General features: G+C 36.6%; 1 protein-coding gene across 1 annotated transcript in view; it reads left to right on the top strand.

The window, feature by feature from the left end:
• Positions 1 to 17,014, top strand: part of LOC121320575 (protein WWC2-like) — a 70,759-nt gene that overhangs the window by 26,707 nt on the left and 27,038 nt on the right. Inside the window, exons 2-6 of the mRNA XM_041259030.1 lie at positions 1,349 to 1,458; positions 10,800 to 11,003; positions 13,149 to 13,225; positions 13,814 to 13,893; positions 15,612 to 15,741. Of these exons, the coding sequence (XP_041114964.1) occupies positions 1,349 to 1,458; positions 10,800 to 11,003; positions 13,149 to 13,225; positions 13,814 to 13,893; positions 15,612 to 15,741 (601 nt within the window). The remainder of the gene's footprint in view (positions 1 to 1,348; positions 1,459 to 10,799; positions 11,004 to 13,148; positions 13,226 to 13,813; positions 13,894 to 15,611; positions 15,742 to 17,014) is intronic.

The following is a 17,014-nucleotide window of genomic DNA, read 5'->3' as shown; positions in this document are numbered from 1 at the left end:
TTTAATGAATAATTGCAGTGGTCAAGGCCTAAGGCTTCGAGATATTGTATTTGTACTCTAGTCTAGTTTGATCTTGTGTCTTGTGCAAGAAATCTTATTTGTGTGTTTTTTTGAAAAGCTGACTGCCACACTGTCAGTGCTTTATCTCTCATAAACCATTTGAGTTAGTGACTTAATATTTTCAAATCTGTTTATACGGGCTAAACCCTGCATGCTTATGTGTTGGTGGTGACCATAACATTGACTTCTGACCTAATATGGCTGCCATATTAAGGTCATGTGACCCTGGGTTGCAAAATGTTTCACAGCTATGCTGATGACTGACACAGCTTTATGTTTCTGTGAAACGTGAAGATACCTCAGCAGTCTCTGATTTAATTGAGTGTCTAATTGATGTAAAAATCTGGATGGCTCAGCATTTTGACAACTGGAATTTGCCAATTCTGTAAAAACAGAGCTGAGTAATTTAAATTCAAACCCAAGATCACAGGCTATAAATTTGGTTTTCATATTCTGATTTATGTTTTGAGGCTCATAGCCATAATGTCACCAAAGTGTAATTTTATCATCTACGAAATATTGCTAAGATTAGGTCTTGTCTTTCATTTCTGGACTCTTAGAAGCTAATTCATGCTTTTGTCTTATCTAGACTATTACTGCAATGCTGTTTTTGCTGGGTTACCAGACCATGCCTTTTCACGGTTACAGTTTGTTCAAAATGCAGCGACACAGGTGCTTAGGGAAAAAAAAAAAAAAAGTGACCACCTAACTCCTGTGCTGGCTTCTCTACACTGGCATTCCGGAACGATACAGAGTTGATTGTAAGATCCTACTTTTGACTTACAAAAAACCTTCATGGGCTGGATCCTGATTATCTAAAATAGCTTTTGATCCTATATGTACCTAGACATGCTTCAAGGTTGGCTGATTCTGGTCCCTCTTGCTTTGAGGCGAATACCCTGGAAATACTTATATCAATTCTAACATAACACTACCATGGTTTATTTGCACAGGACTAAAAAGACACAGGATGCTTGAATTTGACATTTTACAGAAGGTCCTTATGTCCTGTAAAAAAAAAACCAAAAAAAAACACAGAACCTCTGAGAATTATGTGAAATAAAAAGAAATGGATGGTTCTCACGGGACTAAATTTCACAGATGTCGGTAATCTTTCTGAATCAACCTGTTTATGTGGTGATTTTTAGTCCTGTGTAAATCTGGCTTTATAGGTTACTGTTGGTCAGCTTGTTGGTGTACAGAGTGCCGTGTGCCAGACAATGTTATGGAGCTGTAAGCTGCATTAAATAGGGTTTTTGTTAACGTACTGTCTGTTTTCTCTTTTCAGGTTAACAAAACCCTTGTCGTTTGCGGACTGCGTGGGAGATGAACTCCCGTGGGGATGGGAGGCTGCTTACGATCCTCAAATTGGCATCTACTACATGGACCACACTAACAGTAAGTGTTCATTTTAAGTGTCATAGACTATTAAGTTGTATTTTACAAGTACAAAGCATGTTGTTTCCAATTTTCTAAAGGGGCACAGTACAGAACAGGATAACGTGATGTGCGAGGTGGTTTGTCCAGCTGCTACCTGAGATCTCTTTGTTCCTAAATCCATCCTTTAACACATGTAAAGTATGATATTACCTCTAACAATGTACTTCTTAGTCCTGCATTTCCACTATATGCTGCCTTCATGAGGGCATGTTAAGTTGATTCTGATTTTAAATGTAACCTTATTACATCCAATCATGGAGTTTAGTAATTCATGCCATAGATTACTTCATAACATCTTTGTTTTCTTACTATAACTGCAGCTGAGCCTTCAGGAAACTCATCATACTTGTTTAACTTATATCTTGTTTCCATAAGCACAGATTCACCACCAATCCGAGCTGATCCTGGTTTGCTTGCATTGATAGCCTACCCAAGTTGAGTGAACAGACTCCCTTTCCATGCAGTGCGCCCCCTGTCGTCGCACAATTTTAGCCTAATGATTCACAGTGGAAAGAGTAAAGACTAACTAAAAATTATTTTAGTTGGGGGCTTCCGAGTGGCGTGCACGTCTCGCACTATAGCCTGGAGGTCGCCGGTTTGAGTCTAGGCTATTCCACTGCTGACCGTGGACAAGAGCTCCCAAGGGGCGGCACACAATTGGCAGAGCATTGCCCGGGTCAGATGGGCTCAGGTCGGCCAGGGTGTCTTTGGCTCACAGTGCTCCAGCGACCCCTGTAGACTGGCCGGGCGCCTGTGGGCTTGCCTGTAAGCTGCCCAGAGCTGTGTTGTCCTCCTACACTGTAGCTCTGAGGTGACTGCATGGCGGTGAAAGAGTGAAAAAAAAAAAACGGTTGGCTGACGGCACATTTTTTGAAGCACAGCGTTTGTTAGTCTTCGCCGCTCTTGGGTTAGCACGGTGGTGGTAGTAGATGGTTTACATTACATTGATCTGTGTCTAATTTAAATAAGTAGTCTTTACAGTAAATAAAAAAATACCTAATATGTCATTATTTTTTTATGGATTATATATGTATATATAATATATATATAGATATATATTATATATATATATATATATATATACTATTATATATATATATAGTAGTGCCGTGAAAAGGTTTTTGCTCCCTGAGGGACAGACTGCAGCATTTTTGCACATTTTTCACATTGAATTTGGTCAGATCTTTTTGTGGGTTGTATTAGTATATAGAGAAAGTTTGAGATAAAAAATGACACCAAAGTTTTGGGTGCTTCTTTCATTTATTTGGTGTGCAAGGTAATCAAACATGCAATCTTCAGGTGTGAAAGTTATTGCCCCCCTAGTTAACTCAATCCAATTAAAGGGATAATTAGGGTCAGCTGTTTGAATACTGTATTTAACAATCAGGCCTGATTTGGGGCAGCCCTGCCCAATATAAATCTGACTAACGTTGGCCCTTATCATCAGAGTGAAGTTGTCAGCAAACAGGTTATAGAGGCACATTGTGCCACTATCAAAAGAAATTCCTGAAGACCTCCGGAAAAAAAGTTGTTGATGCCTATCAGTCTGGAAAGGGTTATAAAGACATTTCTAAGGCTCTGGGGCTCCACCAAACCACAGTCAGAGCCATATTGTCCAAATGGAGAAAGTTTGGGACAGTAGTGAATCTTCCCAGGAGTGGCCATCCTGCCAAAATCTCTCCAAGAGCAAGGCGTAACATTGTCCAGGAAGTCACAAAGAACTCTAGAACAACATCCAAGGATCTGCAGGCCTTTCTCACCTCAGCTAAGGTCAGTGTTCATGACTCAAAAAGACACTGGGCAAAAATGGGTTTCATGGCAGAGTAGCAAGGGTAAAACCACTGCTGCTAAGAAGAACATGAATGCTCGTCTCAAGTTTGCCAAAAAGCACCTGGATGATCCTCAAGAGTTCTGGAACAATGTTCTATAGACACATGAGTCAAAAGTGGAACTTTTTGGCCAATATGGGGGCTCGTTATGTCTGCTGAAAACCAAACACTGCATTCCACAGTAAGAACCTCATACCAACGGTCAAGCATGGTGGTGGTAGTGTCATGATGTGGGGATGCTTTGCTGCATCAGGACCTGGATGACTTGCCATCATTGAAGGAACCATGAATTCTGCTCTGTATCAGAGAATTCTACAGAATGTCAGGCCATCTGTCTGTGAGCTGAAGCGCAGCTGTGTCATGCAGCAAGACAATGATCCGAAAAACAAGCAAGCCTACATCAGAATGGTTGAGGAACAAGAAACTTAAAGTTTTGGAATGGCCTAGTCAAAGCCCAGACCTAAACCCCATTGAGATGTTGTGGCAGGACCTGAAACAAGCAGTTTATGGTTGCAGTTATTGCTTCTAAATGTGGAGTAACCAGTTACTGAGTCTAAGGGGGCGATTACTTTTTCACACTGGGGCATTGGGTGTTGTTGCATAACTTTCTTTAATAAATAAATGAAATATGTATCAAAGTGTTGTGTTATTTGTTCACTCAGGGTCCCTTTTATCTAATGTTAGATTTTGGTTGAAGATCTGATAACATTCTGTGTTAAAAATATGCAAAAATGCAGAAAATCAGACAGGGGGCAAATACTTTTTCACGGCACTTTGTGTGTATGTATATTAGTAATTAAACCATATACCGTATTCATTCGAATTTGACACCCTCAAATTTACGATGCAGCCCACCCTCAACTTGAGGAAGAAATAAAACATCCAGTATGCATTTACAAATATACAACCTCAATTATGCATGTGGAGGCAGTTTGCAGCCATCTGCTATCACACAGAGAATTACAGTTATATGCTACTTTTCACTGTTTTTCTCCCAGTTTGTGAACTGTGGTATTGCTTGGTATGTTGAAAAATATGGAAGTCTTATCACCATTTCCAATTTGTCCAAGCTGGTACTGTTAGTTAGAACTGAGCCTAATACTGAAATGCTGAAATCATAAAAGCTAATGATGCTTCTTTGAAAATGGCTGCCTGTATGTCATGGATGATTAGAGCTCGGGCAGCAACATTTTTGTTTCTTTTCTGTGCAGTCAGTCACATTGCTGTTTGTGTACTTGGGTAGTCATGTCTTTTTGTTGCCGATTTTTAATACACGCATCACTGTGCTTAGGGCCAGCCTCAAGACAAGGTGGGCGAGGCAGCCGCTTAGGGCCCCCACCCTTTAGAGGGCCCAGCGCTGAACTGTACTGCCGTGAGATTAAATGTGTTCGTTACGTGCCTGCAAAATGCTCAGGGGTGCAAATTTGGTGCTAGATTCTAGTGCTAGGGTACCGCATATAGAGCCAGCAACATTAAATTCTGGCGTAGACATGTTTTTTTTTTTTTTTTTTTTTTAATTGTGTTTTTTTTTTTTTTTTTTTTTTTTTTGTCCTTAGCAACCATAGATGATTCTTTTCGTTGGGTCTGGGCTACTCACATGACCCACCCACACTCATCCACATACACTGGAGAAACATTACATCTTTCTTCAGCAAGTCATAAAGTTAAATTGGCAATTAGTAGACTTAACAGATGACAATACATTGTAATCTAATGTTTTGTGTTTGCAGGCCGCTTCAATTTCCCGCGAAAGTTAAAAAAAAGTTAAAAAGTTATAAAAACATTTTGATGATTTAAAAAATAGTCATGAAAGTTTCTTAAATATAGCAATTTGATATATATATATATATTATATATATATATATATATATATATATATATATATATCTATATATAGATATATATATATATATATATATATCTATATAAGAATAGATATTATATATATATATATATATATCACAATTATTATATTATATATATACAATTAATTCTAATACCGTTCTTCATTTTGTTAATTAGATTTTGTTTTTTACCAAGTTAAAATACTATTAATAATATTAATAATAATAATGACAATTAATCTGCATCTACCCACTTCTAAAATACCCTATTTTTAAGTACATGTTTGTTAGTAAATTTATTTTCTTTAATACATTAATACATATTATAATTAATAAGTAATGACGACCGATACTCAGAAAGGCGTTACATACTAGGCTCTCTATGAGTCTTCCATGTATGTGAGAGATGTGGCAGAATTATTTTTTACAAATATTTACAAAATATGGTTGTGTGTGTTAGATTGGGGTACATTTTGTTAAACACAACACAAAACACTCCAAACTAATTGAAGGGGGTGGGAGACAAAGTGGCATTGCACACAGTGTCAAAGGGGGATTTTTAAAATTATTATTTATTATTTATTATTATTTGAAGACGGACAAATTAATTGTTAATTATGTATTTATTTCTGCCTGGTTATTCTCGCCGCTGACCTGTCAGATACCACTTATAGTCGGGCATTACAGTATTTTTCAATAGGTCTACTGCAGCATGTTCATTTTAGAAAAAGTGAGTACGTGATATGTTTGAAGTAGACTGGAATTCTGAGTGCGAGTTATATAGTAATTCTGAGTTGTGAATTATCTGCAGTGCAGATGCAGTCTATTTTTGAGAAGAAAACAGTGCTTTAAAAAGTGCGTCTTAAATTTGAAGGAATACGGTATATGCATTATACTTAACCTATTTATGTAGCTCAGGTATTATTTGTAATATTGTATTGAAAAACTAACATAAATACTTTTTTTTTTTTTTTTTACAGCCACACAACTGATGTAGTGTCGTTGTTTTTAACAAGATCGGTCGTTTGCTGCTTGCTCGCTAAAGTTTTCTGTTTCCTGCTCATCAGAGGTGTGGATTACATGTTTACGCTCACTAGTCTCTTGATTGGTCAGTGTTGTAACGTACTTCCACCCATCCCGCTTTGGGAAAGGGTTAAAAAAAGGTCAGGGACAGCCAATGTGAGTTGACTTAATTAACATGGAAAAGCAGTATCAGGGGCAGCAGGGTTTTCAGGCTTGGTAGAGTGGTGCATGGAAACGAGGTTTTAGCCTCTTTTACGTTACAGGGCTGGTCATTTTTGTATATAACATGACCCCTTTGGAAGGATGGTCCTTTTATTCTAACTTGGCCATTTTATGTACATATGAGATGTTTTTGTAAACTGCTGCAGGCATTAGCTGAAATGTTTGTCAATTTCTTATACATTATTACACGGTAGAGACACTTGGTATACAATAGATGTGAACATTTTGATTTTAGATTAATTGTGTGTCATTTTATGTTTTAGTCCTCACATTGTGGTTTATTTACAGCCTCAAAAAAGCCTCAGTGTAACCAGTAACCCGTTTCCGTGCAACTCTGTCCCTTGGAGAGTGTAGAATGTTGGTTTTCGTGATCACTCAAACCAGAAAATGCTGTAATGTGAATCTTAATAACAAGGAAACAAGAATACATTTTGTAAGATAAATCTGGTATTTCACACCTATACCATAAATTCGAACAGAGTTGTAAATTGTATTACTGAGCTGTAAGCACAGTTTGCAAAAGCTAGGTAAAGTTTTCTTGTCGACGGAATGACAGGTGAAGACAGCTACAAAGGCCTTTTCCATGGTCACTGTAAGTTTGGCCTGACGTATTCAAGCTCCAAGGCACAGAAGCAGATTTACCTGTCTTTCTGAGTATCACTTAAAGTTTATTTTTCTTTTTTGAGGTTGGTTTGGTATAGTGTTCTGAAATGATTCATTTTATTAGAATCACCAGGAGGCAACCTGCCTTTTATAATGTTCAAAGGCAGGTCAAGTGTGATATGCCAAACAGCTACAGTAGAGTGGTTTGTTATAATCCACCTGACTGGAATGTGGCGGGCCAGCCTTTTTCTTGAACCTATGTGATTTATTTTCAGACTAAACTCCTTTTCTAGTCACTGCTTTTACAAAAATAGTCCCTTGTGTTTTACTGTAGGTCTGCTGCTGCTGTTTATTTACTATAGATTATTAACTCTTTCAGCACTTATTAACTTCACAGAAGGATTAGCCTAGGATAATTAAAAAGTGTCTTCTGCTGATAAAAAACAGACATACGTATTGTGACAGGGCAGTGGTCCTGCAAGTGTGAATAGTTTGTTCTGTGTGATCAGTTTTTTTTTTTTTGTAAATAAAGTTTTAACTGTTTTTTAATTTTAAGTATGGCAGGGATGGGGTTAAAATCCCATCCCTGCCAGATCAATGCGCAGAATGTGGCTGGGGCTTAATTGAATAATTGGTGATCAGTTAAGCCAAGCCACATGGTATGAAAGAAGAGCCAGTTCCTTTGTTAGAGAGAAGGAGATGGTTCAGTAAAGGCTTTGCTAAGTCTGAACAGAGTAGGAGAGAGAAGGACAGAATAGGTTGTTTTGTTTTGTTTGTTTTGTAATTAATAAAAGTGCAGGAATGTGCTGAACTGCAGTTACCGCCTCTGGGTTTAATCTTCCTGCTGCTGATCAGCCTTGACTGCCCGCCAGTTTACCACAGTATATATAAATGTTCCTATAGTTTTCTGTTTCGCGTTATAGTTCCTATTTCTTTAAGGTCTGAAGTGTTGAAAGTAGAAGTTAAAATTGATCCCACAATAAATAACAAACCTCGGGTAAATAGTTCAGTTAAAAGTCTTGTACCACCAGCTGGTTGTTTAGTTAATGCTATGTATGATGTACTGATGTTCTGATGTACTACACTGGCCTAAAAGAACAGACATCATATTTGAAAGACAAAGTGTGTGTTTCTCACAATTTAGAGAAATTATTTTTGTTTCTTTTCCCACAAAATTAATGTTTTTTTACTGTGCAAAAGGGGTGTGTTGCCTTGAGAGAGAGAGGGGGAAAAAATTCAGTTGTAATGTAATTTGAACTGCCGGTTGACATACAAGTCAAGTAAAGGCTCTTATGATAACTGACAATATAATATATTTATCTCAATGTTGGACTAAACACTGGCCTCCAGGTTCGAGTTTGCTATGCCAGAAAAACAAGGTTGCATTTGCAGAGCACAGCCTCAATTCAATCAGCTGCAATACAACTGACACTTCATTACTGTATTTCTCTGTAATTGCATTGGAGTTTGGCTGCTTCAGTTGATCTCAGGCATTTCCTGGGAGGACTGATGGCTGCTTTGGTCATCTCCTGTTTAAATGTTGGTGCCGGCTTTTTTTAAATTGTATTGTTTCAAGAAAGTGGAGGGGTGGGGTTTCCTCTCTATGAAAGGGTGGGGGGCACGTTACAGGACCCCTAAAGTAGTGTACAGTACAGTGTCTAATAAGGAGCTCTTTAGATGTTCTTTGGAAACCGTTTGCTTGTTAACAGATACTCTATGTCTAACGACAGTGTTTGTAAAGTGGTTATACAATAACAGTATTCTGAATTACTGTGACTCCACTTACTGTGGTAATAAAAACAAATGTTGCAAAATAAGGTTCTGCATTGAAATGGATTGTATCTTGAAATTGATGTGTGATAGTACTGTAAGAGAATAGAGAAGATGCATTTTAAACAGTTAACAAAATTATTAACAAGAACCTTGTGGGACATTTGCTTCTGTAACTCCCATCTCATTCCAGTATCAAACAGGGGCTCCCATTGGTTCAGTCTGCAATCCAATCTCCAAAGGTTAAAGATTGGTTCTCTGTATTGCGTTTTGTGTAATTGATTTAAATTAATTCAACCAACCTTCTGATAGTATAATTAATTTAGTCCTCTGTTTATTTTTTCATTTTTTACTGCAGTCTGTTGTTTAAAACTTCCTTCTTGTGCTACACCAATGGGTTGTTCATTCTCTTGTCAATCGTTGGCACATGTACCTCCTTTCCTGGTTGCTTCGAGGCAAAAAAAAAAAAAAAAAACCCACCACCTAATATTCATTTTTCATTCAATGTAGAAACAGCGAATGAGCAGGTTTATTTAAAAGAAGCCGAGTTCCAGAACTCATGTGTCAACATTTTAAATCTTATAAGTGTAGTCCATGCAGAAAATACTGCTGAAAGGACATGACCTCCATGGCAATTTGGTGCTCCATAATTCTTACCAGTGGCATTAGACCAGCTAATGAAGAGCTTAATCACAGCCTAATTGGGAAAGTGATAAGTGTGCAATTCCACTCAAGTGACATGGTTTTCCTGAAGTGCTTGTTAATACAGTAACATATGTAATATAATAACTACATTGGGCTTCAAATTGCAGGATGTAGTTGTATGTTTATTTTATGGAAATAATTATCTGAATGAGATGGGGGGGGGACCCTCCTTGTTGTTCATCATAGCAGACAATGTACATACTGTACATAGGCATGTAGACTGGCTTTTAAAGTGTAAGGCTTAGGTAACAAAGGGGATTAAAAACAACTTTTTTTAAACAATTGTTGAGTGAAACAAATGGCAGGGCGAACTCCGTAAAGCATTGCAAGCCACATTCTTAAACTAATACCAAAAGTGGTATTTTTTTTAAAGGAACTCATTTTAAAACAAGCTTTAAAACCTAGCCTGACAGCTATTCTGACATTTTTAGATTAATTACTGAATGAATAAAACATCTGTGGCATCTTTTGAAAATGTTGGAGATTAAAAATATATATATATATATATATATATACACACACACACACACACACACACACACACAGATACTTATATACATCTTGTTTCAAGTGTCAGAAAGGCAGCTTCTGACATTCCAGTAGTTTAATAGTGCAATACATACAACACACAGCTATAGGTCAAGTTAACAGCTATAGGTCAAGTTGTGTTTGTGTTTTCTTTGCATTCTGAAGTTACTGGCAATCATTAGGTTTTTTTTATGTATTGAAGCTAAAGCTGTCCATTCTTGTTTGACAGCTTGAAATAAACTTGGTTCACACCAGTGACCCACGCAGCATTTTTCATTGGGTGGATCTCCCCAACGACAGCAGTACTGCTGCATGTGCACTGAATGTCGTCCATATACTTTCAGAGATTTCTTGAGATGTTTTGATAAATGACAGTCACACACAAGAGCATACTGATTCACTGTGTATCAGGGAACTGTTATACTTGCGTTACACGATATATTGTATCGTAATACAGGTGTGTATTGTTTATAACGAGGAACCTGTTAGTTTTTGCATCCATCTATCTGTATGTCATACATACAGAGAATGTTGATCGTGGGAATAAACTTTGATACTCAGGCTCAAAAGCCTAGCTTGGGATGTTTATTACTATGATTTTGTTTTAATTTTTTTTTAAACAACTCCTTACTTGTCGCTCAGCGTAAGCCCCTGTCTCTACCATGTAGTAAGCTCTGCTCCACTTGCAGTACCTTGCTGGGATGATTACCACATGTACAGAATAGTAGAGTTGTGTGTTGGGAGTTGCTCTTTTAATATCTGTCTGTGATGTCAGAGACGACCCAGCTGGAGGATCCCCGGAAGCAGTGGCGGCAGGAGCAGGAGCGGATGTTGAAGGACTACTTGACAGTGGCGCAAGATGCCCTCAGCACTCAGAAGGAGCTCTACCAAGTGAAGGAGCAGAGGCTGGCGCTGGCCCTAGACGAGTATGTGCGGTTGAACGATGCCTTCAAAGAAAAATCCAGCTCCCGGACAAGTTGTGAGTACCAAACAGAAAGTAGGAGAGGCTGTGTGGTCCAGTCGTTAAAAAAAACGGGCTTGTAACCTGGAGGTCCCCAGTTCAAATCAGAGCTCAGCCACTGACTCATTGTGTGACCCTGAGCAAGTCACTTAACCTCTTTGTGCTCCATCTTTCGGGTGAGACGTTGTTGTATGTGACTCTGCAGCTGATGCATAGTTCACACACCCTAGTCTCGTATCTTGTAAAGCGTTTGTGATGGTGGTCCACTATGAAAGGCGCTATATAAAAATAAAAGATTAAAAAATAAAAGAAAGCGTTCCACGTGGATGTGCCCTATAGCCTGTGGTTCTGCAGTGGAGCCTCCGGGTCTGTGTTGTCCTCCGGCACTATAGGTCTGGCGGCCTCGCTGTGGATCCACAGTGTGTAAAATGATGGATTGGCAGGAGCACGTTTCGGAGGACGCGTGCTCCAGCCTCCGTTCCTCGAGTCGGCAGGTATATATGTATGTATATATCCTGCTGTGCAAAAATATTATACATGTTGCATTATGAGCACCAATAATTTACTTAAAGCCTTCACTAGTGTTATCTAGTATTATAACAACCTTGACTTGCATAAAGTCATCTGTAATTGACAAACCCAGAACTGGAAGACCCAAAAATCTGTCTAACAAGGATGAGCAATACTTGAAGATAATATCCTTAAGGAATAGATAGAAGACAAGCATTGAATTGACAACAGAACTGGCAGAAGGCACAGGTGTCGTTGTCCATCAGATCAACAGTATGAAGGTCACTCTTGAAATCAGGACTTAAAGGATGTGTTGCAATAAGAATACCTCTGTTGCCATTGAAGTTGAGGAAGATGAGGAGGCGCTGGAGCATAATTAACTGCTAATAAGTGGCAGCGATGAAAATGACTCTCAGAATAATAATCATAGAAATGTAATTTAAGTTAGGCTTACATATAATGTATAGTGGTTTAATGCAGTTATTATGTTATTAAATGTTTTGATAATTTTAAGCATGCTGAAAGTAGGCCAGATGCAAACGTTTTGTTGTATTAAAAATGAGGAAGATGACATTTGTAGCTTAAAGCATAATTAACTGCTAATAAGTGGCAGCGATGAAAATGACTCTCAGAAATCATAGAAATGTAATTTTTAAAAAACATTACATGTAATGTATATTATTATTAATGCAGTTATTATATTATTATTATTATTATTTTAAGCATTGAAAGTAGGCCAGATGCAAACGTTTTGTTGTATTAAAAATTTACATTTGTAGATTAAGCATAGCCTACACACGTTTTCTGATATATACAGGGCTGTCTTTTAGTGGATTTAACTATTTTATTATTATTATTATTATTATTATTATTATTATTATTATTATTATTATTATTATTATTGTGTTGTAAGCATAGCCTACACACGTTTTCTGATATATACAGGGCTGTCTTTTAGTGGATTTAACTGTTGTTGTTTATTATTATTATTATTATTATTATTATTATTATTAATGGTAGATCTAATTCTGTTTTTAAATACAAATTTGTACTTCTGCGTGTTCATTTTCCAACATTTTGCATACCGTATCCTTGTTAACCAATGCATATAAAAAACTAATAATGCTTTAGCCTTATTCTTGAAGGTGTACAATACAATGTAATTGTGTAATAAAACAAAACTGTTCCTTCGTTTCCACTGACAAACAACCTTTCAACAAAGTTGGTGGAATGTTTCAATTGAGTTACGATGTTGCTACAAGGTTGTGTGTTAGCGGCTTCTCAATGACTGCATGAAGCATGTGAAGCTAGAGAGCTAGTATAAACACCGGTCTCAAATAGTCACCGGTCTCCAATACACACCGGGTCTGCTGGCAAATACTGCAAATAAATGCCGGGGGCGTTCAATTGAAGTTTTACGGCAAGTTGTTTAAAGAAAATCAAAGAGAATGACAACATTTAAGTAGAGACAATTCTGTAGCAGTGAACACATGAAAATAGCTTACAATTTGGATGGTGTGTTTTAGCGTTGTGTACCCAGCACTGCATGATTTAAAATGCTGAATTGTGACTGTTGACTCTAAATGAAACTCTGGGGTGATACTGATGATTAACTGCGTTATTTCTTGGTGGTATGTTGTTTTTATTTTGCAGTATTCTCAGGATCTTCTTCAAGTACAAAGTATGACCCTGACATTCTAAAAGCAGAAATATCAACTACAAAAGTCAGAGTAAGTTCACCTTGACAAATTAAGAGTGTTTGAAGTAAGTGCCTATAGTATTATTGAGCTAAAATCTTTTATAACCTTCACACAAAAGGTTTATCAAAACCACTGAGATGTATCTTTTATTTAAATAAACACTAAAAGATACAGTTTGCGGAATCAGTGGCATTTATAATCTGTATTAACTAGTTTCCAGATCTATTCAATATTGAATTCGGTCAGCGAGGGTTTCAGACAGTTTTTTTTGTTTTTGTTTAAATCATGATTTCCTTTTAGTTTTTTGTTTTTCCGTTTGTGGACAGGATTTCTCTGAGAGTGAGCTTTCTTCTCAGCAAACCAGCCTTAAATAATGACTAACAACACAGATCGGGTTTGCTCAACCCAGAGTAAGAGCAAGTGAAGTTCACCTTTCTATGCCCTCAGCTTTTGAAGTAAACCCAGTGGTTTTTTTTTGGTTAGGATTTTGGATGTGTTGTTGCAGCACATTTTGGAAAGGTTTCTTGTGCCATGTCATGCCAGGCAATACCAGCACTATTAATGTCTCAACATTCTACTGTATTTTAAAGAAATATGCTCGTCTCATTTTTTTAACAGGTAAGTAAGCTGAAGAGAGAACTTACACAAATGAAACAAGAACTTCTGTACAAAGAACAAGGCTATGAAACCTTACAACAGTAAGTGTGATTGGGTGGTGAATAACTTCTTTTGGTGCCTTTCTGTTTGGATTGGATTGTTAACAAAATTAACCTGTGGCTACCTGCTTTAGACAAACAAGAACAAAGAGCTGCTAAAATATGTAGGTTACATGTTCGTTTGACACTAGTTAAAACATCTTTTAACAACGTTATATTCTCATCATGTAAAATGTTTTGTTGACCAGTAAATTTAATAATTTATTGCGTGGCTAGTATCTTACATAAATTGAGAGATTGTTATGCAGTTCAAATGTTCCCTTTCCATATCAGACATGGTTATTAAATTTAAAAAAATTTTATATATATATATATATATATATATATATATATATATATATATATATATATATATATATATATAGTATATATAGTGGATGCTTGGCCTGCAGTTGAACGTAAAAAACCGGAGAAAATAAAAAACTTGAGACCTTTCTTAATGTAATTAATAACCTTGTATTTATACATGAAATGTTATATGTCAAGCCTTGAAAATACATTAAAAATAATGTTTTTATTATTCGTCTCAGGCTATGCAGAAAACTGTGTCAGGTGATCATTCCATTGCCTGAGGACTTTCCCTACTGCGTTAATCTAAAAAAATGAAATAAATGTAGTTCTAATATTCACTTAAAGCAGTACATGCCAATAAAAATTAATCTAGTTTTGAAAGGTATATTTTTTATGCAAGTTTCTGTTATGATTCAGACTTCAGTAAAGGCATCGAAGCACTGAGACTGAAGTAATAACGCTTACATGGTTATGCTTGGATTAAAGGGTAGCCAAGCAGACTGTTTTTATTATATTAACTAAACAATGAAGTATTGTTTTAAATCAGCTTGATTTACTTTCAAGCAAATTTGATAAAATCCACAATATGTTTAAAAGGTTGCAACTGCACACCACAGACAAACAATGGGTGTTTGTTAGACATTCATTCAGTCTTTATAGAACCTTTTATTAATGAAAAAATAAAATAAAAACACCTGAATAACTTCAAAGGGAAACTTTGTTATGAAATACAGGTATTATTTAAAGCAGTGCTGCACAACTGTGTCCTGGAGGGCTGGTGTCCCTGCAGGTTTTAATTCTAACTGCACCCTACAGTACTTTACTGGACCTTATTAGAAGCTTAATTGGTCCAATGAACCAGTATGGTTAGAAAAAAACCCAGGAGGGTTGTGCACCACTGATTTCAAGTATGTATGTGTACTACATTGTATTATTATTATTATTATTATTATTATTATTATTATTATTATTATTATTATTAACAAAAGGTAGCTTAGCTGAATGTTGTTTTTTTTAATCTTGGCAGACCACACAATAAACCGTATAGCCGACTGAAAAATAAGCACATAAAAAAATCACTGATTCTGCATGCAAAGTCATTTAAAAAATTTTAAAGAACAGTTCTAGTTTACTTTTCATTTGCTGAGAGGGGGGGAAAAAAAGTGCACTTTTTTATTTTCAAGTTGATCATTACAGCCGAAATTGATTTAAGTGAATTAATAATCTGTGAAGATACAATACATCCATGAGGAACCAGCACAGTCGGAGCTACGAATCCCCAGCTGTAATCTTTATTCAATGACTTTGCATGTCTCAGAACATGCACATTCCTCATAGACCATGCTAGAATCTTCAGCTATGATAAGGAAGACGGAATGGTCAGTATTGAAAACCTCCTTCTCTTTTAGAATTGACCAAAAAATCTGTGGAGGCCAGTGTGGGTACGAGTTGAAGGAAGCGAAAGCCATTCTGAGTGAGCTCAAATCCATCCGGAAAGCTATCAGCTCTGGAGAGAAAGAGAAGCAGGATCTGATGCAGGTACTGTGGCCTATCTTTATGAAATATTTTGTGAAAATGTTATGACAATATTTGAATAAGATTCAGATGAGCAAAGAAAATGTAGACATATTGTATAACGCTTGAAAGTTGTTTAAAGGTTAAAAACTGAAAAGGCAATCTATTGTTTATTTTATAAAAGTGTTCCTACAGTGTAATCAACATTTAAATCTGGTAAGTGTTGTAAGTATTTTAAAAATACATTACTAATCATTAGGGCTGTGTTCGAAGGTTTGTTTGCTAGCCAAGGATTCGAAGATTGTTTTAAACCTTCAAAGGGTCATCAGATGGGTTCACGCACTGTATGTTTTTCTTTTCTCTGTTAACAGAAACCGTTTGGCAATGTGTGAAAACTATAGATCACACATTAAATGTCACTCACATTCAAAATTCGATCTTTTGATTTGTATAGTGCATATTACTTAAAAAAAAATCTGTTACCAAATCGTTATACATTATGTACAACTCTACATGGTGCCGCTGCCGTGTGTGGAGCAGGCTATAGTATCCCAAGCAGTGGGCTCATCCCTCTAGTGGCTGTATTGTTGCAGTAAAATATATACTGAATACCTAGTGTGCAAGACAGTGTAAGAGAAGTGCTATGGTAGAATATGTTTGAAACATACAAAGTATACGCTAACACTAATAATTTTAATTTCGAAAAGCCCCTCCAGCTCGTGTTAACCAGAAGCAAATCTCTTCATTCTCCATCTCGACAGCAAAGCGTTGTATAGTGTCAGCTGAATTGAAAGAAATGTCTCGAAACCCCTCTACTGTTTGGGATTTTTTTTTGTTAATGCCCAGACGACAAAAAAAAAAAAAAAGTTGAATGCAAACTGTGCAAGCGACACGTTTCATGGAAGTATAACCAATCTCTGGGGTCACTTGACAAGTGTAAGTTCATATTATTATTAGTATTGTTAATGTTTTTAGAAGTAGTAAAATGTGACTGATAACGGCTTGGAACAGTGACTGTTAAATCAAGCTTTGTCCGCTGCAGTCTGTGCTGCTACAATACTGTAAAAAAGCTGTATAGATCGCAAGCAGGCTCGATTACGTGTAAATAAACAATGTGTATTTTTATTTACATTATAAAAACATGATCAATGTTCTATGTAACATATTTTTAAACTACCTGTAAATGTTTTAATCTATTTATATGGATTACCTGTAAAATAGGATTTTCAATCAAATATAAACAAGTCGCTACGGTGACATCACCAATAAATTATGCAAATGAGTATCATCGAAGAAT

Source organism: Polyodon spathula, chromosome 1 (genome assembly GCF_017654505.1).
Source record: "Polyodon spathula isolate WHYD16114869_AA chromosome 1, ASM1765450v1, whole genome shotgun sequence".
NCBI classification, from domain to species: domain Eukaryota; kingdom Metazoa; phylum Chordata; class Actinopteri; order Acipenseriformes; family Polyodontidae; genus Polyodon; species Polyodon spathula.
The sequence above is the reverse complement of the archived record's forward strand: the minus strand, read 5'-3'. Positions and strand labels throughout refer to the sequence as shown.